The sequence below is a fragment of the Palaemon carinicauda genome, chromosome 36 (assembly GCF_036898095.1).
Source record: "Palaemon carinicauda isolate YSFRI2023 chromosome 36, ASM3689809v2, whole genome shotgun sequence".
Classification (NCBI taxonomy): domain Eukaryota; kingdom Metazoa; phylum Arthropoda; class Malacostraca; order Decapoda; family Palaemonidae; genus Palaemon; species Palaemon carinicauda.
The window spans coordinates 23,130,446-23,157,228 of NC_090760.1; the positions used below are offsets into that span (position 1 = coordinate 23,130,446).

The following is a 26,783-nucleotide window of genomic DNA, read 5'->3' on the forward strand; positions in this document are numbered from 1 at the left end:
TAAAAATCAATCATAATTCAAATTATCCTTACTTTCTCTAATCTCGCAACATCTCTGTCACATCGAACGTTATAGTGGTGACCCAATTGTTCGATGACTTTAAAAACCAGTCTAGTACCCTCCTCTCTTTTTTTTACATATGGTTCCATTATTGAGGTTGGTACTAGTTGATATAAAATCAAACTGACTTATAACTGAAGTTATGAAAATTATTTTGGATATGGAATGGACAACTATCCTTCCTAACAGTTTAGCGGCAGTTGCTATTGTTGCATAAACGCAAACAAAATGGTTATGCTGTCTTGCTACGTATATAGGAGTTTATATGGATACGGTAAGTAAAATATATGTAATAACATAATATTTACTGAAAGCTCTTAATATTATTAGTTATCACCTTGATCACTTGTTTTAATGTGTTCGTTTGTTCATTATGATCAACGATGGAGCGTACAGTGAACAAACGGAAGGTTTCCGTTTTAGGCGGCATGTTTAGGAAAATCATAATATAAATCGCATTCATTTATATAGAGGTTCTAAGAAAAATTAAGTAAAACAATGTTAGTAATAAAAAAATCATCATGTAATCAATGCTGCAAAATCTAACCTAAACACAGAAAACACAGATGTGTAAAAGCGTTTCTTCGCTATGATCAAAGATGAAAGTAAAGTTATTAAAACTTTAAAACATTTTGAATGTTTTATCTATTTATAAGAACAATTTAATATCAGACAAAATACAGTATAAGTACATAGAAAGGAATGAAAATAATTGGTAAATGCATTTGAATAGGCAAGTTACTGTTTGCCATGGCCCTAATGGAATTATTCCTGTTATGTGTTTTGAAATATGCAATTTTCCATTATGTGGGGCCGTTTATCGACCAAATTCTCGCGTAATTCGGGACCCTGCTGTATATATACATTTGTCAGAACAAGGGTATAGCTATACTTTTTGTTCATAATTAAATATACTGTATGCAGTTTTATTGATTTTGTTCATAATTGAATAAATGCAGTTTTATTGATTTTGTTCATAATTAAATATATGCAATTTTATTGAAGGGTAAGTAAACTCTGATATATTTTATTAAAATTCAATGGTAGGGCGAAATAATACGCAAATACCTATTGATAATTTATTGGCAAGAAATGACCAACATGAAATAACAGGTACAATATATATGCTAGTATATATAATTAGAAACATAACAAGCAAACAAAACATAGAAAATTCTTGTTTTCGTCTGAAAGGGAAAGCTTAATTAATGCCACAGTAATTTGAAAATTTGATAAATTTTCTAATATGAATTTTCATAATGTTGAATGTCTATTCACACTGTGTAAGTACACACAACACTAGTGTTATATATATGTTTCTTCACCTTATCTAATTAGAACAGTCCTTAGTGTCCCCTTGGAGACACTCACATCAAAGTATTGCACTAAGAGGTGTCAATACCTTCACCCGTTAGATTGATGGTCCCAATCAATTCACTGTTCATCGCAGCACTAGACGACAGGTTTTAGCACACTACCTGCCGCCACCACGAATCGCTTAAGTTCCTGCACTTGCTTTGCATAATGCTTGTAGAGTACTCTGGATGACTTCCATCCAGTGTATGAGCAAGGACGCTCAAAATCCATATACTGAAAAAAGTTCAGTGATGAAGCTATTTTCCTTGGATCATGACCTGCAGGTGTACTGTCAGGATCCGCTCTGCGAATAAAATAGGTGATCTTCGCCCTCAGTTGTTTTAGGGATAGGTTTGATCCTGATGTTTCTCCTTTAAAGAGCTGTCCTCCCCTGAAGTCTGAAGTTCTTCGAAGATAGACCTTTAGACACTCAACTGGACACAGCGAGACATCTTCCTTCAGAGGGCAGATTCTCCAGGGGCCCAACCTCTTAGTGGGTAGCTCATTCTTAACGAGAAATGTTGGATCAGGAAAGATTCAGTTCTCCCGCTTCTGTAAACTGAATATGGCCCTCATCTCTGGATAGGGCCACTATTTCACTAACTCTAGCCCCTGAGGCTATAGCAAACAGGAAAATCACTGTGTGGCCTGTCTACCCCCATCCCCCACTAACTAGTGGATGGTCGTTGACACCTATCGTAAAAGATTATGGCTGGATTCTATCTGTGCTGATAAAACATATCCATAGTAAAGAGGTCAGGTTTGTATAGTTAGGAAAAATACAAATTACTTCCAAATTTTTCATGTTGTACTTAGAATTATGTAAGTAAAGGTAGGAAAAATTTATACTTTGGCCTCAGATATATCAGTCAAGCATTTTGGATTAAGATGTTGAAGATTTGTAATGGTGAGATGTTACTTTGTGTCTTTTACTTCTTTCAGGTATCAGTTCCTTGCCTCTTTATAGTCTTATAATGTGCTATGAAGACTTCAAACTAAACAACTACTGTATTTTGTAGCCAGCATTTGACACTTATTGCAGTATATAATATGGGATAGTATATCATTGTCATGGTTATTAAAGTTAAGTCATTCTCATTTATGCATATAATTTCAGACATTCTACAATCACATACATGGGAAACTACATCAAGTTCTTGCAAAGATGTATCGAGCAAAAACTGCTTCCGTAATTCAGCTTCTGAAAGCAGAGTCAAAGGTAGGCCATAACTTCCTGTGTTTCATGTCTGTTGATTGGTATGTTCTTCTCACCCTTTATAAAGTATTTGTTATCCCAAAACATATTGGCACTGATGTGATATTAATTATGAAGAGATTTTGAATAAGTTAAGGAAATATATAACGTTGTGTTATTCGTACTGTATGTGCGCATAATCGCAATACAGTAGCTTGACCTTGAGATCAGCTGATTCCAATCAAAAGTAATTGTTGATTATTGAAATTCTCAAGAAATTGAAGAATAGAATATAAACATGCTTCAATAAAACACAATTAAACAATAATGTCTAATGAAATATAAAGGCTTAATAATAAACCAAAAATTAGATACTGTATGAAGCTTTAAAAATTAACTACCCGTATGCGCGTGAGCGCGCACACACAATCACAGAAAAAAGAGCAAGAATGATTTCACATGATAACTAATAATAATGGCTAAAACAAACTGTATGAAAACTGTGATTTCCTGTAACATATGGGCACTGATGTAATATTCATCATGAAGATATTTTGATAAAATTAAGGAATTATATAAAAAATACACCATTTGTATGTACACTATCTTTCGATACGGTAGCGGGACCTTCAGATCAGCTGGTCATAACCAAAGGTAAACAAAATGGGAACTTTTCTAAAATCAACCTCTTACTTCGGTTCTAAGTCAGGGCTATGAGCAAGACACTGGATTATTTAGTGGTGATTGAAATAATACTCACTTATTGAGTAATTCTTGATTGGTAAATTGCTTCCGAAAGGGAAGAATAAAATACAAAAATGCATTAATAGAGCGTATGATATTCTATAAAACAAGAAAATGAAATTATGATAAACAGTAAAAAAATATTGGTAAAATAGGATCGAGATGATTGCCGAATCATAATGCATCATAATAAATCTACGAAACTTCACTTTTTGAGTTTGACATACGTCGAAATCGACATACAAAACGTCTGTCTCAATCTCTGTCGTAAGTTGACGACTACCTGTACCCAGGATGGATGCAATAATTCGGCTAACCCTAAGCGAGGTTACGAGTGATGTTACTTTTATAGTGACTTATGCTTCATGCGGTAGAACTTGGGACCCTGTTAGCTGTCACATTTGCTTTCTTTGGAATCATTCTGCCCAGAATAAGGATCTACTAGCAGAAACCTTGAGAGAAATTGCCACTTGTCACCTTTCAGTGTGAGTGAAGAGGCATGATAAGACCACTGGTTCCGCTGAATATTTGCGTGGTAAGGAAATCGGGGATCTCATCTGCCCAATCATATTAGATTTGACAGATTATATTCGTGTGTAGAGAAATTGATTTGATTGAGGTCACTAGAGAGGCCGAAGAGAGAGAGAAGTTACTGTTGGGATACAAACATAGGAATTGTATTGTGTTTCTGTCTCCCGATGTTTGTAAGTTTGGTACCTTCTGTAATACAGTACTGTACTGAAAGATCAGCATAGGCTAATAGATAAAATATGTTCAAGAGGCTGTTTTAGTACATGGAAGAAAGCTAAAAAAGATTATTACACATAAAAACTTGAAGGTATGTATGTCACAGAATAGGGTATTTTTTAACCATGAGGAACTTCAGCTGAGAATTATTGCTAAAAGGTTTTGTTGAAAAGTGTGCAGTCCGATGTTGATTAGTAAGTATAATAGGTCTATTTTTATATTTTTTTACACATGTAATGTTTAAGATTGGATATAATTTCATTATTTATCTGAAATCTGCAAGATTTCCTGAGAGGATTTGTAGATGTATTTGGTATGGATTATGTATATTTTGTTAAGAAATATATTTTTTGTCTTTCAGCTGGCATCTGATCGTCTTTATGACATGAAATGGGTAAAAGAGAACCCTAGTGAAGATAGACCGTATTGTGATGTGTGCCAGGTCCAGATTAACTATAATCCCATTAAACATGAGAAGTCTGCAGAACATAAGGTAGAGTAATTTGGGATGGGATATTTTTTAGTTTTTTTTTTATATTGAATATGAAAATAGTTTTTATGTGACTTGATTATTAAAAATTTCTCTTTTGAAAATGCTATGTAGTTTTTTCCAAAAAATGAAATAAAATTTCCTATTACCAAACACAGATTTGTAGTTTTTTTATTGCTTTTGCTCTATATGATGCTTTTTTTTTATTAACAGAACATTCCCAATTATACTTCCAGATGGTCGTGAGTTATGTGAACAAAAAGTGCTGTGACATTGAATTTTTTGACAGGTTTAAATATGAAAATCACTTGCTCTCCCTCACACATCTTAAGGTAATAATTATTTAATTATTTTAGATCTTGTTTTGTTTCATGTTCACTTAGTAATTATTATTGATTCCTAATTTTTTTAATTAAAAACGATAGTTGAGAACAAATGCTAAATATGATACCTGAAATTTAGGTTTAGTGATATAGAAATGGCATTGTTTGTTTAGCATTTGATAGGTCAAAATTATGCATTTCTCCTAAATTTGTGTTAATTAGCTATCAGTAGAAATTTTAATTGTATGCTGAAGTTTTGAGATTGAATCTAATGTTATTTCCTTCATAGAATGCTTATGAAAAGGAGCAACAGAGGAAATTGGAGAAAAGTGAAGAGAGACTTACAATGAAGAAGGCCATAGGTGAGTATGTCGCAAAGATTTATTAAGGTTTCCAGTATGTTGATGCCTCTTCATTCGTACACAAGTATCATTTGGTTTATAGGGCATAAATCATTCTATTTTAAAGACAAGTGTTTTAAGCCAACATTTATTTATCGTCTGTTTTGTTTGTGATGTGATTGAAGGGTTTGCTGCAGTGACAGGTGGCACTTTGGAACTTTTATTCCCACTCATGCTCTGATAGAGTCCTCAAAATGTATTGACTGTAAAATAAAGAAAAGAATATGAGTAAAAGTATAGGTAATACTGTATATGAAGGTATTTAAGATTGAAGATGAATATTAAAAAAAAAAAAAAAGTTTAATAGTATAGAAAGAACTGAGCAGTTTAAGATTTATGATATAGACAGATATAGACAGACAAAACTAGGAACAGTTATTAGTCTTTCTTTATATAGGCACCACCCAGGGTTATTCATTTTTCACATTGTTTTAAGCAACTCTGGAGACCTTGTTTGTAAAAGTCGGTAGGTTGAGCTTCAAACCATGGCTCCACCTTGGAAATCTTTGTCTCATCTTCTGGAAAACGTATTCTCATCAAAAATGACCATGGTTGGAAAGAGGAGAAAGTCTGATGGTGCCAGGTCAGGAGAATGAGGGGTTTGCAGAAGAATTTCATAGTCACAAGAGTGCGCTCCTGTCTGGGCGAAATGCGAGTTGTGGACTGTAGGATTGTCTTGCAGGAGTTGGACTCCTTTGGTTATCATGCCGTGCCTTCTTAGTTTGATGGATTCTTTCAATTTACGCAGAGTAAAGCATAGTGTCCCAGTAATTGTGGTACCCTTGGCCAGGAAATCCGTCATCACTAGTCCGTGCTGGTCCCAAAAGACGGTAAGCACGACCTTTACTGCAGACGGTTGCACTCTTGCCGTGTTTGGGGCTGGTGAGTCAAAGTGCTTCCACTCCATAGACTGGACTTTAGTCTCAGGATCATAGTGAAGGACCCATGTTTCAGCCTGTGTGATAAGTCTGTCAAAAAAGGCTTCCTGGTTATGTTGACATATGTCCAAAAGAGCCATTGAGCAATCCACTCGTTCCTCCTGCTGAAAAGGAGTAAGAAGCCTGTGAATCCACCTTGCAGACATCTTATGCATGTGCAAATGATCCTGAAGGATTTTTTCCGCAGACCCTACACTTATCTTTACAATTTGGGCTAACTGACCCTAGCTGGAAAAGCAAGATGCTATAGGCCCATGGGCTCCAACAGGGAAAAATAGCCCAGTGAGGAAAGGAAACAAGGAAATAGATAAACTACAAGAGAAGTAATAAACAAGCAGAATAAAATATTTTAAGAACAGTAACAACATTAAATTAGGTTTTTAAATATTTAACTTAGCCGGTGAATATATAATAGCTGCAACTCTGCGGCTCGACAGAAAATATACTAAAAAACTCGCGAGCGATCGCTATGAAGGTTGCGGGTGTGCCCACCAGCGCCAACTGTCGGCCAGATACCACTCTTATATGTAAACAAAACCTTCAATTCTTCTCTGTCGACGTTGACGACAAGACGTATCAATACTCGCTGTAGAACCTGGAGTTTTCTCAACATATTTGGTGAAGTACTTCATTTTGGTTTGAGCTTTCGCAGTGCAGGTGTTTTATCTTCATCTTAAATCTTGAACTCGTTTTTGGATAGATTTAATTTTTGATGACAAAGAGAGTATGGACTTTCTTTGACTTTTAAATGGCCGACCCTTCCCTTAGACGGAAGTGTGTTTAGGCTTTTAGCAATTATCTTATCACGTTATAAATTAATTATAGATTTTCCTCTATATATTTTATATCTCACCGCCTTTATTAGGCCTCTTCGATTAACTTTCCATTTATAATAAACATAAAAATATATTTTAATGATTTGTTTATATGCGACCTTTCCTGAGAGTAGGCGGTCCTAACTTGGAAACCGAAGTTAAACAACGTTGAGCCCTTTCAATCGTAAATAGCTTTTAAAGAGCTAATGATTCAAAACTTTTTAAATGAATATTTTTTAATAGATATTTTATGAAAGATTTTCTTTGAATAGTCTTCGTACTGTTTCAAAGATGAACTAATGTTTAGTTTATTTATGCTACGCAGTTTGCGCTCTATCGTTACGATAGAGAGAGAGAGTATCACGGTTTCACTTTGCAGAAAGAGTAAATCGATTCTGACGTTTTGTTCATTCTTCTTTCAAAGCTTAAATGTTTTAAATTCTTTTTTAAAGGAACTTTTTAATTGAAAAACCTTTCAGTTTTTTCCTTTGGTCAAATAACATGTTTTTTTGACGAAACGTAAGTGGGCTCTTCTCTTAGGTGCGAAATCAAGAGAGAGAGAGAGAGAGAGAGATAGAGACGGAGGGAGAGAGAGGAGAGAAAACGGAACGTTGTTCTCGAGTTACTCTCGTCCCTAGTCTCTGTATGGGGAGAAAGGATAAAACGTTTTTAGTTTTTTATTCTCGTCTCCAGGCAATGTACGGTGAGAGATTGAAAACGTAGTTTTGAATGAACTAGTGTTTAGTCTCTTCCTTAGCCACTGAATTTTTTATCTTAAAATATGTTTACTGTTTTTTTGCTGGTATTAATGTGCTTGCATTATAAGACTGATTTCGCAATTACTACCTTTTGATGAGGGTAGAATTGCGTGCTTCAGGTAGAAATCAGTAAAAGTTTTGATTTCAGTGAAATAAGTGCAAAACAGAAAATCGTAGTGATAAAGTGATATTGCGCAAAGTGTTATCAGTGTTGCGACCGAGGGTTCGTCTGTTCGTGCCTGTTGTTCGCCTAGTCCGGGACCTCTTGCAAGCTCCCAAGCCCAGGGGAGAAATAATGTCGTACGACTTATGGGTTCGAGAGGCCTTGATCAGCGAACAGACGTTCCCTCTATGGTATCGGGTGTATCTTACCAAGATCACCCCTACCATAAGGCGAGAGAGACGATTTTCTCCTCATCATCCGAAGGCTTTTCGCATAAGAAACCTGAAACAAGGTTTCGAGGCCCTTAAGCGAAAGAAAGTCCTTTCAGGACAGGTCCAGCATCCTGGTTGTAGCCATTAGGACAGCTCTGACCCTATGCAGTCATCGGAAGACTGCTCGCCGCCTAACAAAAGCGTAACACAGACTCCGAGAATCTTTTTGTTGGCAAGGTTTTGCGGTCACAGACGTTACCCTCGTCTCTTACCGCAACCATTTCCGTTGATCCTAAATTGGTTGTACGGCAAGACATGCAGAATAAGCTTGCCTCCCTTATGGAAGACTATTCTGCCGATAAGTCCGTTGAGCCTAGCCGTTTATCTCATCGAGATCCTGGCTATCAGCCACCCTAACGTTCCTTTGTGCGTCCTGTTGACGTTGGCGTAGCTAAGTCACGTCAGTCAGGTTGTTTAGAACCACACTCGATGCGGTCTCGTGTGGATTTTCAGCCACATTTGGACGTTAGGCCACTTGCTGATGCTCCTGTTGACGTTCAGGACGTTCGCTAACAATCGGAGTTGACTTGTTTTGACGCTGAGCGTCAACCTCCGCATTCTAGAGTTGTTTTGACTGCTCAGTCTAGGCGGTCAAAGCAGTCTCGAGTGGACGCTGTGCGTCCTCACGCACCTGTTGTTGTTGACAGTTCACAGACTGTCAAACAGTTACATGACGTTGCGTCCTGGTCTCTCGCACCTGTTGTTGTTGACAGTTCACAGACTGTCAAGCAGTTACATGACGTTGCGTCCTGGTCCGCTACTAATGCACCAGTGCGTGTGGACTCTGCTTGTAAAGCATTGCCACCACGGTAGGTCTCTCCCTTGCTTGAGACTCAGCTATCATCGGACAAGGTTCCTTCAGATGAGGAAGTTGCTGTTCCCCCTCCTACTGATATTCCCTTGAGGACTCTGTCAGACGGAGAGGAGCCTAAAGCTGCTTAGCCCTCTATGGATTTCAAATAAATCATGCTGATTTTTAAGGATCTTTGTCCGGATCTTTTTGTAACTGCTGCTCCTCGTTCGCCTAAACGTCAGAGCTTACACTAGGCCTAGCTACTTCGAAGCCGTTGTTTTATAAGCTAGTGCTCTCTCGCTCTCCTAGAGAGCTTTACGTTTGCTAGGCGACTGGTTTATCACCAGGAGGAGTTTGGGGGATACAGCCTTTGCTTTCCCTTCTTTTAAACTGGCTTATGGAGCGAGAGTCTGATATGACACGAGAGAAGTTCTCGGCTTGGGAGTTCCTGCCTCTGCCCAGATAGACTTCTCAAACCTCATAGACTCTCCCTGGCGCCTGGCCATGAGACGCTCCAAGATTTTACAGGTCAACTTCACAGCTGTTTTTGAGCGTTTGAAGTTTTGCTGTACAATTATGTCATGCATAAACAAGGCTCTCAGGGATGGCTCCAATGATCTGACAGCCACGTTCTCTGCAGGAACAAGTCCCTCAGGGATGGCTCCATGATTTGGCAGCCATGTTCACTGCAGGAGTACGTAAGAGGCAAGTGCGCTCAATGTGTTCATTGTCAAGACAAACTTCACGATGAAGTCTACCAGGCTGTCCTGACAGCATTTATGGAAGGCGACTGGATGGTCTCTCTCGACGTTCAGGAGGCATACTTCCACATTCCTATACACCCGGATTCCCAACCGTTTCTGAGGTTTGTTTACAGGAATGTGGGGTACCAGTTTCGAGCTATCGGGGATCCGAGCCTCCCTGTACTTGGACGACTGGCTTCTCAGAGCATCGTCCAGCCTTCGCTGTCTGCAGGATCTACATCGGACGTTGAGTCTGGCCAGGGAGTTGGGACTTGTGGTCAACCTAAAAGTCCCAACTGATCCCATCCCAGATTATTCTATTTTTGGGGATGGAGATTCGCAGTCAAGCCCTGCTCGAAGTCCAACTAATGCTGAAAAGAGAACGTTTATTCAGTCAGGAGTTGGAACAGTCTCGTAGGGACTCTCTCATCCCTGGAGCAGTTTGTCTCACTAGGGAGACTACCCCTTCTGCCTCTCCGGTTCCATCTAGCCTCTCACTGGAACTAGGACAAGACATTAGAGACGGTATCATTCCCAGTCTCCGAACCAATAAAGGCATGCCTGAAATGGTGGGACAGCAATATCAGTCTGAGAGAGGGACTATCCCTAGCAGTCAAGAACCCAAACCACGTGTTGTCCTCAGACGCGTCGGGTTTGGGTTGGGTGCGACCCTGGACGGTCGGGAATGCGCGGGTCTGTGGACCTCAAGTCAGAAGAGCATGCACATCAACGGCAAGGAGCTATTAGCAGTCCACTTGGCCTTGATGATATTAGGAAGCGTCTTCGAAACTAAGTGGTAGAGGTCAACTCAGACAACACCACAACTTTGGCGTACATCTCCAAGCAAGGAGGCACACACTCCTTCACGCTGCTCGAGATCGCAAAGGACCTTCTCTTATGGTCTAGAATTCGAGGCATCTCCCTGTTGACGAGATTCATCCAAGGGGACTTGAACGTCTTGGCAGACTGTTTCAGTCGGAGGGGTCAGGTGATACCCACGGAATGGACCCTCCACAAGGACGTGGGCAAGAGTCTTTGGGCTTCTTGGGGTCAACCAACCATAGACCTCTTTGCCTCCTCGTTGACCAAAAGGTTACCAATCTTTTGCTCTCCAGTCCTAGATACAGAAGCAATCTACATAGACGCGTTTCTACTGGATTGGTCTTTTATGGACTTATATGCATTCCCACCATTCAAGATAGTCAACAAGGTACTGCAGAAGTTCGCCTCTCACGGAGGGACAAGGTTGACGTTGGTTGCTACCCTCTGGCCCGCGAGAGAGTGGTTCACCGAGGTACTTCAATGGCTGGTAGACTTTCCAAGAAGTCTTCCTCTAAGGGTAGATCTGTTACGTCAGCCCCACGTAAAGAATGTCCATCAAAGCCTCCCCGCTCTTCGTCTGACTTCCTTCACACTATCGAAAGACTCTCAAGAGCTACAGGTTTTTCGAAGGAGGCAGTCAGTGCGATTGCAAGAGCTAGGAGAGCTTCTACCATTAGAGTATACCAGTCGAAGTGGGAAGTCTTTCGAGACTGGTGCAAGGCAGCATCTGTGTCCTCGTCCAGTACCTCTGTAGCCCAAATCGCAGATTTTCTTTTACATCTGAGAAAGGTTCGCTCCCTTTCAGCTCCCACGATTAAGGGCTACAGGAGCATGTTGGCTTCGGTCTTTCGACATAGAGGCTTAGATCTTTCCAACAATAAAGATCTCCAAGATCTCCTTAAGTCTTTCGAGACCTCTAAGGAACGTCGTTTGGCAACTCCTGGATGGAACTTAGACGTGGTCCTAAGGTTCCTCATGTCAGACAGGTTTGAGCCATTACATTCAGCCTCCCTGAAGGATCTCACCCTCAAGACACTTTTCCTAGTGTGCTTGGCTTCGGCTAAAAGGGTCAGTGAACTTCATGCCTTCAGTAAGAACATCGGCTTTTCTACAGAAAAAAGCCACTTGTTCACTTCAACTTGGTTTCCTGGCCAAAAATGAACTGCCTTCTCGTCCTTGGCCTAAATCTTTTGATATTCCTTGCTTATCAGAGATCGTAGGCAACGAACTGGAAAGAGTATTATGTCCTGTTAGAGCTCTTAAGTTCGATTTAGCTTGTACTAAGTCATTACGAGGGAAATCTGAGGCATTATGGTGCTCAGTTAAGAAACCTTCATTGCCTATGTCAAAGAATTCTTTGTCATGTTTTATCAGATTTTTTTAATACGAGAAGCTCATTCTCACTTGAATGAGAAAGACCGATGTTTGCTTAAGGTTAAGACGCACGAAGTTAGAGATATAGCAACCTCCGTGGCCTTCAAGCAAAATAAATCTCTGCAAAGTATTATGGACGCGACTTTTTGGAGAAACAAGTCAGTGTTCGCGTCATTTTACTTAAAAGATGTCCAGACTCTTTACGAGGACTGCTACACACTGGGTCCATTCGTTGCAGTAGTGGGTGAGGGTTCTACCACTACACTTCCCTAATTCCAATATCCTTTTAATCTGTCTCTTGAAATGTTTTTAATATTGTTTTATGGGTTGTTCGGAAGGCTAAGAAGCCTTTCGCATCCTGATTGATTTGGCGGGTGGTCAAAGTTATTTCTTGAAAGCGCCCAGATTAGGGGTTTGATGAGGTCCTGTTGTATGGGTTGCAGCCCTTGATACTTCAGCTCCTGGGAGTCTGTCAGCATCCTAAGAGGATCGCTGGGCTCCGTGAGGAAGACAGACTTACAAGGCAGAGTAATCGTCTAAGTCAACTTCCTCACCAGGTACCTATTTATTTTGGTTTTGTTATATTGATAACTACCAAAATGAAAAAAACTCTTAGCTTATACGCTGTAAACATAATTAACTCTGGTCTCTACCCACCTCCTTGGGTGTGAATCAGCTATTATATATTCACCGGCTAAGTTAAATATTTAAAAATGATATTTTAATTATAAAATAAATTTTTGAATATACTTACCCGGTGAATATATAAATTAAATGACTCTCCCTTCCTCCCCAATAGAGACACAGCGGGACGAGAAGAATTGAAGGTTTTGTTTACATATAAGAGTGGTATCTGGCCGACAGTTGGCGCTGGTGGGCACACCCGCAACCTTCATAGCGATCGCTCGCGAGTTTTTTAGTATGTTTTCTGTCGAGCCGCAGAGTTGCAGCTATTATATATTCACCGGGTAAGTATATTAAAAAATTTATTTTATAATTAAAATATCATATTTCATGTATAAGCTATAAAAACTTAAAAAAACAAGGGGAAGAGAAATAAGCTAGAACAGCGTGCCCAAGTGTACCCTCAAACAAGAACTCTTAATCCAAGACAGTGGAAGACCATGGTATAGAGGCTATGGCAATTCTTCTTAGCTCAAGGTGATAACTACTGCACTGTAATTGTTCAGTGGCTACTTTCCTCTTGGTAAGGGTAGAATAGACTCTGTAGCTATGGTGAGCTGTTCTTCTAGGAGAAGGATGTTCCAAAATCAAATGATTGTTCTCTTTTCTTGGGTATTGCCATAGCCTCTGTAACGTGGTCTTCCACTTTCTTGGGGCAGAGTTGTCTTGCTTTAAGGTACACTTGGACACACCATTCTATCTAATTTCTTTTTCTCTTGTTTTTTAAGCTTTTATAATTTATATCAGGTTTGTATCATTAGGAAAAAATGCAAATTACTTCCAAATTTGTCATATTAGTGACCAATGCCTAAGCGCGATGTCATGCAATTTAAAAAAAGAATTTTCATTTCTCTGCACCGACAAGTGACGAGTTTAGAACAAAAATTGGTGATTCACACAGAGGATTGCAAAGGACGTTCAATGGTCTAGCTTCATCAAAATCCATAATTTTTCAATATTAAACTTACCCGATAATCATGTAGCGGTCAACTCCGTTGCCCGACAGAATTCTATGGAGGGATACGCCAGCTATCACAATACTAGAAGGGGGTGTATTTACCAGCGCCACCTGTGGCCAGGTACTCAAGTACTTCTTGTTGACACCTCCTCAATTATTCCTCTGTCGTGCTTCCGGCAAGACGTTCTGGGATACGCTTATGTTCTTGGAGTATTTTCACGACTTTGGTGAAGTATTTCTCTTTGATTTCGGCTGTCGCTTTACTGGAAACTTCTATATTAGCTTAGTTAGCTTTTGGAATTAATTTGATTAATTTTGGTGACGAGAGAGTATGAACTCTCGTTCACTTTTCAATGGCCGACCCTTCCCTTAGACGGAAGTGTTGGTGTCTAAGAGAGTATAGACTCTCTTTCTTAATTTTGCTTAACAAAAGTTATAGATTTATTTTATATCTCTCCGCCTCTTATAGGCCTCTTCGATTAACTTCCTTTTATTATAAACTCATTAAAATTAATTTTTATATTTGTTTATATTCGACCTTCCTAATAGTAGGCGGTCTTTTACCGAAGTTAATAAACTTTGAGCCCGTCATTTCGGTTTTACCTGTTAACATATTATGCTATTTCCGCCACAGAGTTTGAAAGATTTTCTTTGACAGTCTCGTACTGTTTTCAAAGCTGAACTAACGTTTTGTTTTGTCTCTGCAGTTGTTGACGTTCAGAACGTTCAACTTGCACTCTATCGTTACGATAGAGAAAGAATGTTCACGGTTTCACGTTGCAGTAAGAGTAACCGTGTCTAGCGTTTTGTTTATTCTTTCTTAACTTAATGGTTTTGATCCTAATAAAGGAACTTTTCAGTTTTTTTCCTTTAACAATAATATGTTTTAACGATATATATGATTGGGCTCTTCTCTCAGGTTCTAAGTCAAGAGAGAGAGAGAGAGAGAGAGAGATAGAGACGGAGGGAGAAAGAGGATAAACGTTTCATTCAAGCCTGCCAGGCGTACGAGTAACGTCGTTATCGTTTTTTGCTCTTCTCCCTAGTCTCTTTAGGGGAAGAAACTAAACGTTTCTAGAGTGATCTAGTGTTTAGTCTCTTTCCAACCACTGAATTATCTTTCATTAGATTTTTCTGTTACATTGTAATTCTGTTTTCGCAATTACTAACTTTGAGAAAGGATAGAATTGCGTATTTCAGGTACAAACCACTTAAAGTTTCGAGTTCAGTGAAATAAGTGCAAACAGAAATCAAAGTGATAAGTGATTAGTGCGTGAGGGTACTTTTGTGCGCGCCAGTCGTCCTCCCAGTCCGGGACCTCTTGCAAGCTCCCAAGCCCAGGGGAGAAGCAATGTCGAAGGGCATAAGGGTTCAGCAGGCCTTGATCGGCGCACAGAAGTATTCTCGGTGGTTGTGGGCGTGTCTTACCGAGACCGTCACTCCCACCCGCAGACGATTGAGCCCTTATTTTGCTCGTCTGCAGAAGAGATTAGGGGAGAAAATAAAGGCAGAGTAACGCTGGTCTCAGGTCTCAAGACTTCTTACGTTAAGTCCAGACCTATGCCAGACGTACGAAGTTAAAGTTCACAACCCGAATGCAGTCATTGGGTTAGCTCTGACTCTCCTCAGTCATCAGTTGATTACACTCCGCCTAAGAGGAGTAAGGTTCTGCCACAACAGATCTCTGCTGTTAAGGCTTTTCCTCAGCAGAACTTAGTGTCTGCCGACCCCAAGTTAACTCTACTGCAGTCCATACAGTCACAACTTTCGGTCTTGATGCGTGAGTGTCGGGCTGAGAGTGTTGCACCTCCTCCTCCGCCTACACTCCCTCCACCTGTTCTCGCTCCGCCTGTGCTCGCCCAGCCTGCACCTGCTCCGCCTGTGCTCGCCCAGCCTGCACCTGCTCCGCCTGTGCTCGCCCAGCCTGCACCTGCTCCGCCTGGTCGCAGCACCATCTGCCAGGCGTACGATGTTGTGAACTCTACTACAGTCCATGCAAGCACAGCTTTCGGACTTGATGAGTGAGTGTCGGGCTGAGAGTGTTGCTCCTCCGCCTCCGCCTACACTCCCTCCTCCTACACTCGCTCCGCCTGATCACAGTACCATCTGCCAGGCGTACGATGTTGTGGACTCTACTACAGTCCATGCAAGCACAGCTTTCGGACTTGATGAGTGAGTGTCGGGCTGAGAGTGTTGCTCCTCCGCCTCCGCCTACACTCCCTCCTCCTACACTCGCTCCGCCTGATCACAGTACCATCTGCCAGGCGTACGATGTTGTGGACTCTACTACAGTCCATGCAAGCACAGCTTTCGGACTTGATGCGTGAGTGTCGGGCTGAGAGTGTTGCTCCTCCGCCTCCGCCTACACTCCCTCCACCTACACTCGCTCCGCCTGATCGCAGTACCACCTGCCAGCAGTTCCACCTGCCAGGCGTACGATGTTGAGACACGTGCTGAGTTTGCTGTTCCCTGTGGTGTTCAGCCTCCGCCTTTCTTAAGGCAACCTTTACATTGGGATCAGGAGGATTATACCTCTCTTCCTCCGCCTCCACTTGCTGCTCCACCAGTGATGCAACACTCGGTTGAGGTACAACAACCTCTCCCGTCCATGAGTCAGTTTCCTCAGCTCTTGCTGCAGCGAGCTCAACCCTCCATAAGGCAAGCACCACAACACCTTAGCCTTGCGCCTCAGGAGCCTCAGCTTGCGAGACATTTACCTTGTTCTGCGCAGCCTCTTCCTCATCGCGCTCCGCTCACACCACAGGAACTGGAACTTGCTACTCCGCTTCCGCCAACCGCTCAGCAAGCGCAACCCTTGGGTTCAACCACTCATGCTAGGAGTCAGCCTCCTCCACCCATGCGCCTTCCTTCTGCTTGTCTTTTATTCAGCCTTTGCAGACTGAGCCTCAGGTGTTCCCTCATCGGAGTCTTGAAGAGGAAACCACACTATTGTTGTTCCAGCTCGTTCTGACTCTGCTGTTCAGCATACCATGGTTTAAACCCCATGCAAGCATGCATAAAGCACTCTAGCACTGGTCATGGAATTTCTGAGAAATGTTAAACGCCATGCACACGCTCTGCTTTCCTTTCAGCAGGCTCTGCTTACAGCAGGCTCTGCTTACTACATGCTCAGCATTCAGCATGCTCTGCATACAACATGCTCTGCTTACAGCATGCTCTGCATTCAGCATGCTCTGCATACAACATGCTCTACATACAGCATGCTCTGCATACAGCATACTCTGCATACATCATGCTCTGCATACCTTACCGCATGCTTCTCAACACATCTTGGGTTGTTGCCAACTCACTAGACTGTCAAGCAGTTTCATAACGTTGCCTTCTAGTCTGCTGCTTTGCACCAGTGAACCCTCACTCAGAGAACTTAGCTTTTCTAGGATAAGGTCCCTGTAGATGAGAAAGTTCTTTTCTCCCTCCTTCTGATATTCCCTTGAGGACTCTGTCATTTGGAGGGAGCCTTTAGCTGCATAACCTCTTATGGACTTTTATTTAAGCATAACATGCTTACAGGGAAGGTAATGGTTACACTTCAGCCGCTAATCCCGTCTGTTACCACACCTGCTCCCATAGACCTTGAGCTGTGTTGCATGACATGCAGTCCAAGCTTAGTCCTTGTTAGAGGATTTTTTGTTTACGGAGTCAATGTGTCACGGGGAAGACGTTCAACAACCAACAGAAGGGACTTGTTGTGACGCAGTGCGGCAACCTCAGCAACCCGTTAAGGAGTTGTCTGTACGACCCAGACAGTCTAGACAGATTCGGGTTGTCACTGTACTTCCTCGCTTGCCCATGATTGACAGTTTACAGACTGTGCAGCAGTATCATGATCTTGTGTCCGGCTCCGTCAGACGACTGGCTTTTAAGAGCTCCCTCAAGTCGTCGCTGTCTGGAGATTTTCAAATGGACTATGGATCTGACCAAGGAACTGGGCCTCCTGGTCAATTTTGAGGAGTCTCAGCTCGTTCCATCCCAGACCATTGTCTCCTTGGGTATGGATCTTCAGAGTCGAGCTTTTCGGACTTGTCCGTCGGCCCCAAGGATCTTCCAAGCCCTAGAATGCATCCAGAGCATGCTGAGAAGGAACCGATGCTTAGTCAGGCAGTGGATGAGTCTAACAGGGACACTTTCATCGCTGGCCCTGTTCATCGAGTTAGGGTGACTCCACCTCCGCCCCCTTCAGTATCATCTAGCTGCTCACTGGATAAAGGACATGACGCTAGAGACGGGCTCAGTTCCTGTTTCCGAAGAGATGAGGTCTACTCTAACGTGGTGGAAGAACAGCATTCTTCTCAAGGAAGGTCTACCTTTGGCTGTTCAGACCTCCGACCACCGTCTCTTCTCGGACGCATCGGACACGGGCTGGGGTGCGACACTGGACGGACAGGAATGCTCGGGAACATGGAATCAGGAGCAAAGGACACTTCACATCTATTGCAAGGAGTTGTTGGCAGTTCATTTGGCCTTGATAAACTTCAAGTCCCTCCAGCTTAACAAGGTGGTGGAGGTGAACTCCGACTACACCACAGCCTTGGCTTACATCTCCAAGCAGGGAGGGACTCATTCGAGGAAGTTGTTCGAGATCGCAAGGGACCTCCTCATTTGGTCAAAAGATCGAAAGCTCACGCTGGTAACGAGGCTCATTCAGGGCGATATGAATGTCATGGCAGATCGCCTCAGCCGGAAGGGTCAGGTCTTCCCCACAGAGTGGACCCTTCACAAGAATGTTTGCAGCAGACTTTGGGCCCTGTGGGGTCAGCCAACCATAGATCTATTCGCTACCTCGATGACCAAGAGGCTCCTCTTGTATTGTTCTCCGATTCCAGACCCAGCAGCAGTTCGCGTGGATGCCTTTCTGCTGGATTGGTCCCATCTCAACCTGTATGCATTCCCGCCGTTCAAGATTGTCAACAGGGTACTTCAGAAGTTCGCCTCTCACAAAGGGACACGGCTGACGTTGGTTGCTCCCCTTTGGCCCGCGAGAGAATGGTTCACTGAGGTACTGCAATGGCTGGTCGACGTTCCCAGGACTCTTCCTCCTAGAGTGGACCTTCTGCGTCAACCTCACGTAAAGAAGGTACACCCAACCTCCACGCTCTTCGTCTGACTGCCTTCAGACTATCGAAAGACTCTCAAGAGCTAGAGGCTTTTCGAAGGAGGCAGCCAGAGCGATTGCCAGAGCAAGGACGACATCCACTCTCAGAGTCTATCAGTCTTAATGGGAAGTCTTCCGAAGCTGGTGCAAGGCCAATGCAGTTTTCCTCAACCAGTACCAATGTACCCAGATTGCTGACTTCCTGTTACATCTAAGGAACGTAAGATCCCTATCAGCTCCTACGATCAAGGGTTACAGAAGTTTGTTGGCAGCGGTTTTCCGCCACAGAGGCTTGGATCTTTCCTCCAACAAAGATCTACAGGACCTCCTTAGGTCTTTTGAGACCTCAAAGGAACGTCGGTTGTCCACTCCAGGCTGGAATCTAGACGTGGTCCTAAGGTTCCTAATGTCATCAGGATTTGAACCGCTCCAATCAGCCTCTTTTAAGGACCTCACATTAAAAACTCTTTTCCTCGTGTGCTTAGCAACAGGTAAAAGAGTAAGTGAGATCCACGCCTTCAGCAGGAACATAGGTTTCACATCTGAAACGGCTACATGTTCCTTGCAGCTCGGTTTTTTGGCTAAAAACGAGCTTCCTTCCCGTCCTTGGCCTAAGTCGTTCGAGATCCCAAGCCTGTCCAACATGGTGGGGAACGAACTAGAGAGAGTACTTTACCCAGTTAGAGCTCTTAAGTACTATCTAAGAAGGTCAAAACCATTACGAGGACAATCAGAAGCCTTATGGTGTGCTATCAAGAAGCCTTCTCTACCAATGTCTAAGAACTCAGTTTCTTACTACATCAGGCTTCTGATTAGAGAAGCAAATTCTCATCTGAAGGAAGAAGACCTTGCTTTGCTGAAGGTAAGGACACATGAAGTGAGAGCTGTGGCTACTTCAGTGGCCTTCAAACAGAACCGTTCTCTGCAGTGTTATGGATGCAACCTATTGGAGAAACAAGTCAGTGTTCGCATCATTCTATCTCAAAGATGTCCAGTCTCTTTACGAGTACTGCTACACCCTGGGTCCATTCGTAGCAACGAATGCAGTAGTAGGCGAGGGCTCAGCCACTACATTCCCATAATCCCATAACTTTTTAACCTTTCTCTTGAATACTTTTTATGGGTTGTACGGTCGGCTAAGAAGCCTTCCACATCCTTGTTGATTTGGCGGGTGGTCAATTCTTTCTTGAGAAGCGCCAAGGTTAAAGGTTGTGATGAGGTCCTTTAGTATGGGTTGCAGCCCTGTATACTTTAGCACCTTTGAGTTGATTCAGCCTCCCAAGAGGAACGCTGTGCTCAGTAAGGAAGACGATCTTATTAAAGGCAGAGTAACGGTTCAAGTCGACTTCCTTACCAGGTACTTATTATTTCATTGTTATTGTGGATAACTGATTATATGAAATATGGGATACTTAGCTATCCTTTAATCTTGTACACTGGTTTTCACCCACCCCCCTGGGTGTGAATCAGCTACATGATTATCGGGTAAGTTTAATATTGAAAAATGTTATTTTTATTAATAAAATAAATTTTTGAATATACTTACCCGATAATCATGATTTAATCGACCCTCCCTTCCTCCCCATAGAGAACCAGTGGACCGAGGAATAATTGAGGAGGTGTCAACAAGAAGTACTTGAGTACCTGGCCACAGGTGGCGCTGGTAAATACACCCCCTTCTAGTATTGTGATAGCTGGCGTATCCCTCCATAGAATTCTGTCGGGCAACGGAGTTGACAGCTACATGATTATCGGGTAAGTATATTCAAAAATTTATTTTATTAATAAAAATAACATATTTTCTCTGTTAGATACTGAATGATAATAGTGAAGGGTCACAGGTGTTATGGATCAATTATCTGAGTTTTTTCTTGTTACATGCAATTATATTTTCATAAACACTTACATAAACATATATACTTATGTATTATTTTATTGATAAATTCCTTTTCTTCCCATAGATATCTACAAGCAGTGTGACCAGGATCTTAAAGAATTGAAAGAAAAATATGTTGACCTTGATCTTAATGAAGAGCTGCCTCCATTTGACAATCAACCTATTGGTAAGTTTATAAGAACTCGATATTTTTTGGTTAGTACAGTCAAGTCTCGTTCTTTGCAATTATTAGGTTACAGACAGAGGTGCGAAAAGTGAATTTTTGTTAAATATTACACTAGGGCGGGCTAACTCCTAACTTAAAAAAGTCACTGCCCCTTGACATGAGCGGTTGCCCGATCTGTTGATTAACACAGTAAATACTGCCTGATATTGTTTTGATTTGATTTCTACAACAGTTTATAATCATATGTACAGTGGACAGTACATTTAAACACATATACACTACGTACTGGACACGGTAAGGTCACAGTACAGTATTGTGCAAAGGTGAAGTTTACTGAGTCATCCCCTTACTGTTCTGTACTGTAACCTAATACTCGCTGATACTATAGTGTATATTACTGTAATATATGAACAGTACTATTACTACATTGCAGCTTAACTGTACTTACTTTTAAGTGTTCAGTGTTTTCGTTCAAGACTCGTAGCCTACACCGCTACTCTAGAAGCAGGACGCAACTTCTTATGTGTTGTCTCTTGCACAGTTTGTTATCTATACTTTCTTAAACAGAAATACAGCTTATTTTATACACTGAAAACTTAAATATCTTGATAATAATTGATTCTTTTAAATAAATAAACAAAAACTGTGCATTCGATTACTTTTCAACAGCTCTCTCTCTCTCTCTCTCTCTCTCTCTCTCTCTCTCTCTCTCTCTCTTTTGATTTCATTTTGGAAGCATTACCTGTATTGCATTTTAGAAAATTACGATTATTTAAATAGTTAATTGAGCTTTAATAAAACATTTAGGTACTGTACTTTTGTTTTAAATTTTGGATGTATTTTATCAATATAAGTATTTTATTAAAGCATAATTAACTATTTAAATAATTGTGTGAGAGAGAGAGAGAGGTTGATTGATTTTGTGTGTATGTCTGACGTGTCCTTGTGGTAGTAGTGGCTAGGACATAAAAAAGTGGGAAGCGAGGATAATGAGAGTTTAATCTGTTTTTATTTCAATCAGTTTGTTTAATTAGACAAAGAAAATATTCACAAGGTTACTGAGCACATTATTTGAATATCTACTTTAGCGTACCATGTGTATCCACTTGGGTTAAGGAGGGGTGACTGTCCTAGTTTTAACGGCCTCGGTTACTACTTCCACCACTGCGTCCACTCCGTCTTCTGTCCTGTGGGAAAGGGATTTGACTCAGCAATATGATAGATCATCAAAAATGGACACCAACCGATACAACACTTAGCTAATATGGATTAAACAACTCCGAACATCTAGGTCACAAAGCAACTTCTTTGTGCCTACAATCGTCTCATTGTTATTTATTTTCTTTACCCAAATAATCTTAACTCTTCTATTTCTTGTCCTGTGACAAAATTCCCCCGTATCAAGTTCCAGTCACACCCGGGACTGTGGTACTTTAAGAAAAAACGAATTACTACATACTCTACATTAAAAGCAAACCCCAATTAATTTTTGTGTAAAAAACTTAACCCGCTTGATAATAAGTACCAAAACAAACAAAACCCAAAATGAGACTGCTCTGAGGTACTTAATCTTTCTCATACAGTAGGGTCTCGAATTACACGTGTTCTAATTACGCGATTCCTCAATTACGCGATCGATAGTTTTTAAAAATTAATTTTCCTGTATTTGCGAGGAGCATTCTAAATCCGCGAGTCAAGCACCGCGAAGCGTAGGAAATCTATTGTTTTCTTAATTGTATTGGGGGGGGGGGGGTGATGGTTCCCCGATGTCTGAGAAGGGGGGGGAGAATGTGAGAGAAAGATTTCTGTTCAAACATTTTAAGACTAGTTTTGGATGAAAAATGTTAAGGTTTGCCCATCTGTTGTGTGAACTTGTCGCTAGGCCTAGCCTAACTGTCCAACACCTATATGTATAATATTCCATATTTGTACTAATTAATTTTTATACTTACGTTGTGATTATGGTGAAAAATCCTTATTCATTAAACTTTAAATTAAAAACCATCAAAATAAAGACTATTTTATATCATGCTACTGCCAAACATGTCACCACAACCAAACCCATTACTTGTTTAGTACGTTCCATCGCCGATCATAACGAACTCGCTAACCAATTTTAACAACTGTCTATAGGTTAACTTTTGCGGCAAAAGATATCTTACCAGGTACTATGTAATAATAATGTTATAATTAATGTTTTATTTATCCTTAGAAAATCAAAATATATGAAATATGAGCAATTTTGTTTCGTGTTGTTTTTTGTTTCCTAAAAAAACGCCTTCTTAAAAGGAAAACGTTTTTTTTTTTACGTTTCATCGTCGATCATAAACGCATTTACTCCTGAAAGTGATATTGAAGAGCTTTTACTAAAGATGTTATTATAAATAAAGATTATAAATAGGTGGTAAAATATCTATAATTAAAGTGTAGCAGCATCAAGAAATGTTGGGGTTCGCCCTTTACATAAGAATGTACTGTACATTGGATTAGACAGAACGTAGAAAAAATCAATTAGGGAAAAATCGGTATTCGATATCCTCTTCATCAGCATCGTCAATCGGGCTTTTTATTTTTTTTATTCTCAGTCGCTAACTAGTTATCGCACTGCCAAGATCTGCACACATTCCGATAATTCACATTTGAAGGTTTTCTGGGAGAGGATGGATAGAGAAAATACCGAACTATATAAAATGTTTTTTTAACCTGTTAAGCGTCACCCACGTGATAAACCGTTCACCACGATCTACTCGGTACCGCCTTCAACTGTATATTCCGTTCATGAATTTAATTGCCTTTTACAAGCCGTCAGTCTCGTGATGTTACTTTACTCGTATAGTAAGTATAGGATCACCACTTGGCAACACTCTCAGCATATGGGGACTGTGAATAGAAACTTATATGATGTCTGGCAACTATTTTTCTGAAGGTAGCTTGATGTTACAAAACTCTGGTTTGAACTGGTTTCCTATCAGTGCGCTCGGGCGTTCATGCATAAGTGGTTATTTGTTGTTCCTTTTGTAATGAAAGGTCTAAAGAGGAAGGTTATTTCTTTAGATGAAATAAATGATATTCTTGTTGTGGAATTTGATAATGATAACCTGTTTGATAATGAGAGCACTAGTTCTGAATCCTCCAGTGGTGAGTATATTGAAGAAACAAAGTTTTCTTTCGATGTCGAAAGCGAAAATGACTTCTCATTACCGAATGACTGGACAACGAAATTTCACAAAACTATAAAGGGAAAGGAAACGCAGAGAGAGAGAGAGAGAGAGAGAGAGAGAGAGAGAGAGAGAGAGAGAGAGAGAGAGAGAGAGAGAGAGAGAGAGAGAGAGAGAGAGAGAGAGAATAAAGTGGATAAATAATGTACAAATGTATGACGAACATATTTGAAAACTATACAGGAAACGATATGAGAGAGAGAGAGAGAGAGAGAGAGAGAGAGAGAGAGAGAGAGAGACCTATCCCTTTCCTTTTGTTGCTTATCCAGGCGTAAGATTTACGATTGAAGATAAAAAGAACCCATTAGAATATTCAGTATTATGTAGCCATTTGAAATTAAATAATAGTAGTATTAATTGTTTTTTTACTCAACCATTTAATTAATATCCCTACTTTTAACTATAATTACGAATTATAAGCATAAAGAAATTATATTAACTTTGAAAAATTATCATTAGTGAAATGACCGCTCAGGGCAAAAAAAAGCGTGATTATCGTACAGCAGCCTGGTGCACACTTGCGCCTACTGGCCGTGTTTACGTGTGGGAGTGTCATCATGGATATACAGTACTATACTGTAATTTTTAACTATTGCTAGATACGTACTGTATCAAACCTTGAAAACCCTTTTTTGTTTTTTGTATCTATAGGAAATAATTCTACATCATTCGGAAAATACTGAAAACAGTAAGCTATGCATAGTACAGTAGTAAATACTAGTCATAGAAAATTATCAAAACTTTAACAACTTTTTATTGTTTTATTTATCCATAAAAGAAATTTTGTACAGTATTTTATAAAAAAAAATCTATAAGAAGGATTTCTTACAGTATTGTTAAGATAAAAGCTACAGTATATATATATATATATATATATATATATATATATATATATATATATATATATATATATATATATTTTATATATATATATATATATATATATATATATATATATATATATATATATATATATATATATATATATATATATACATACATACATACATACATACACACATACATACATACACACATACATACACACACACAGTGTATATACAGTATATATATAGCTAGAAAGCTAGAAATGGAGTGAAAAAAAATTGACGGGTAGGTTGCTGTTTGCCGCCATGATGTGTTTCGAAATATACGAATTTCCAATTACACGAGGCCTTTCATCGACCAAATTCTCGCATAATTCGGGACCCTACTGTACATGGTTATACAATTCTCTAAAGAAGAAAAACAAACTTTATCAATCTATGAAGGAAGATGTCATGTAGAAAAGAAAATAGATACAACAGAACTGAATTAAGCAACTTCACACATGTCATAACAGTAATTATACATACAGGCAATCATGAGTAAATAGGAACTGTAATAATACTAATTCCTTAATAAGATCTAACTAAAATTAGTGCATGGTGCAAATTATGGGGTATGAAGTTGAATCTTAACAAAACTCAAAGTATGATTGTAAGTAGGATAAGGACTGTGGCTCCTCAACATCCGGATCTCTTCATTGATAATGTTTCTTTAACTTTGTAACTCTATTAAAATTTTAGGTGTTATTCTCGACAGCAAATTCACTTTTGAGAAACACATTAGGTCCGTGTCTTCTTCAATTGCACAAAAAATTGGCTTATTGAGAAAGTCTTTCAAGATTTTTGGTGATCAATCTATTCTGAAGAAGTGTTTTAATTCCTTCATTTTACCTTGTTTTGAGTATTGTTCTCCTGTCTGGTGTTCAGCAGCTGATTCTCATCTTAATTTGTTGGACAGAAACTTACCGCTAGACAGTTATTGGATCCTTTGACTGGCCAGACAGTAATACATTGGATCCCTCTCTCTGGTTACGGCTCATTTTTTCTTTGCCTACACATACACCGAATAGTCTGGCCTATTCTTTACATATTCTTGTCTTTCGTTATACACCTGACAACACTGAGATTACCACACTTCTTCGATCAAAGGGCTAAATACTGAACTACAATTGTTCAGTGGCTACTTTCCTCTTGGTAAGGGGAAACTTTTTAGCTATGGTAAGCATTTCTTCTAGGAGAAGGACATTCCCAAATCAAACCATTGTTCTCTAGTCTTGGGTAGTGCTATAGCCTCTGTACCATGGTCTTCCACAGTCTTGGGTTAGAGTTCTCTTGCTTGAGGGTACACTCAGGCACAATATTCTATCTTATATTTTTTCTATATTTTTTTTTACATTTTTCATTTTTTATTTTTTTTATTTTTTCTTCCTCTTGTTTTTTTTGAATGGTGTGTTGGGCAGGCTTAATAGAAAGGCGTTGAAACGCAATGCCATTCCTAGGGCCAGGGGAATGGCGGTGTATATTAGGACCGAGTACCCTGCTTCTCATAAGTCCTGCTATGAATGTGGATGTCATGAGATTCAGGTAATAAAAGTTTGCAGCAGGCATAACAACTTCTATTTGTGTTTGATCTACCGAAATCCTGACATGAATGATTCTATCTTCGATTGTCTTCTTGCCATTATGGATAAGATACAAGATGATGATAGAAAGGCCCCTTTTGCCTTTGTTGGTGATTTCAATGCTCACCATAGAGAATGGTTAAATTTTGTTTCTCCTACCGATCGCCGTGGCTTAAGAGCTTTAGACTTTGCCTGTGAATCAGGCTGTGAGCAAATCATAAGTGAAGCTACTCACAGGTCTCATAACTGCTTGGACCTCGTATACACTGACTCCCCTGGCATTATAACAAGTAAAGTTGATTCT

General features: G+C 40.2%; 1 protein-coding gene across 1 annotated transcript in view; it reads left to right on the forward strand.

Annotated features, from left to right (window-relative positions):
* LOC137628397 (zinc finger protein on ecdysone puffs-like) overlaps positions 1-26,783 on the forward strand; it is a 92,250-nt gene that overhangs the window by 32,050 nt on the left and 33,417 nt on the right. The window contains exons 6-10 of the mRNA XM_068359547.1: positions 2,534-2,635; positions 4,464-4,595; positions 4,829-4,924; positions 5,205-5,277; positions 20,711-20,812. Of these exons, the coding sequence (XP_068215648.1) occupies positions 2,534-2,635; positions 4,464-4,595; positions 4,829-4,924; positions 5,205-5,277; positions 20,711-20,812 (505 nt within the window). The remainder of the gene's footprint in view (positions 1-2,533; positions 2,636-4,463; positions 4,596-4,828; positions 4,925-5,204; positions 5,278-20,710; positions 20,813-26,783) is intronic.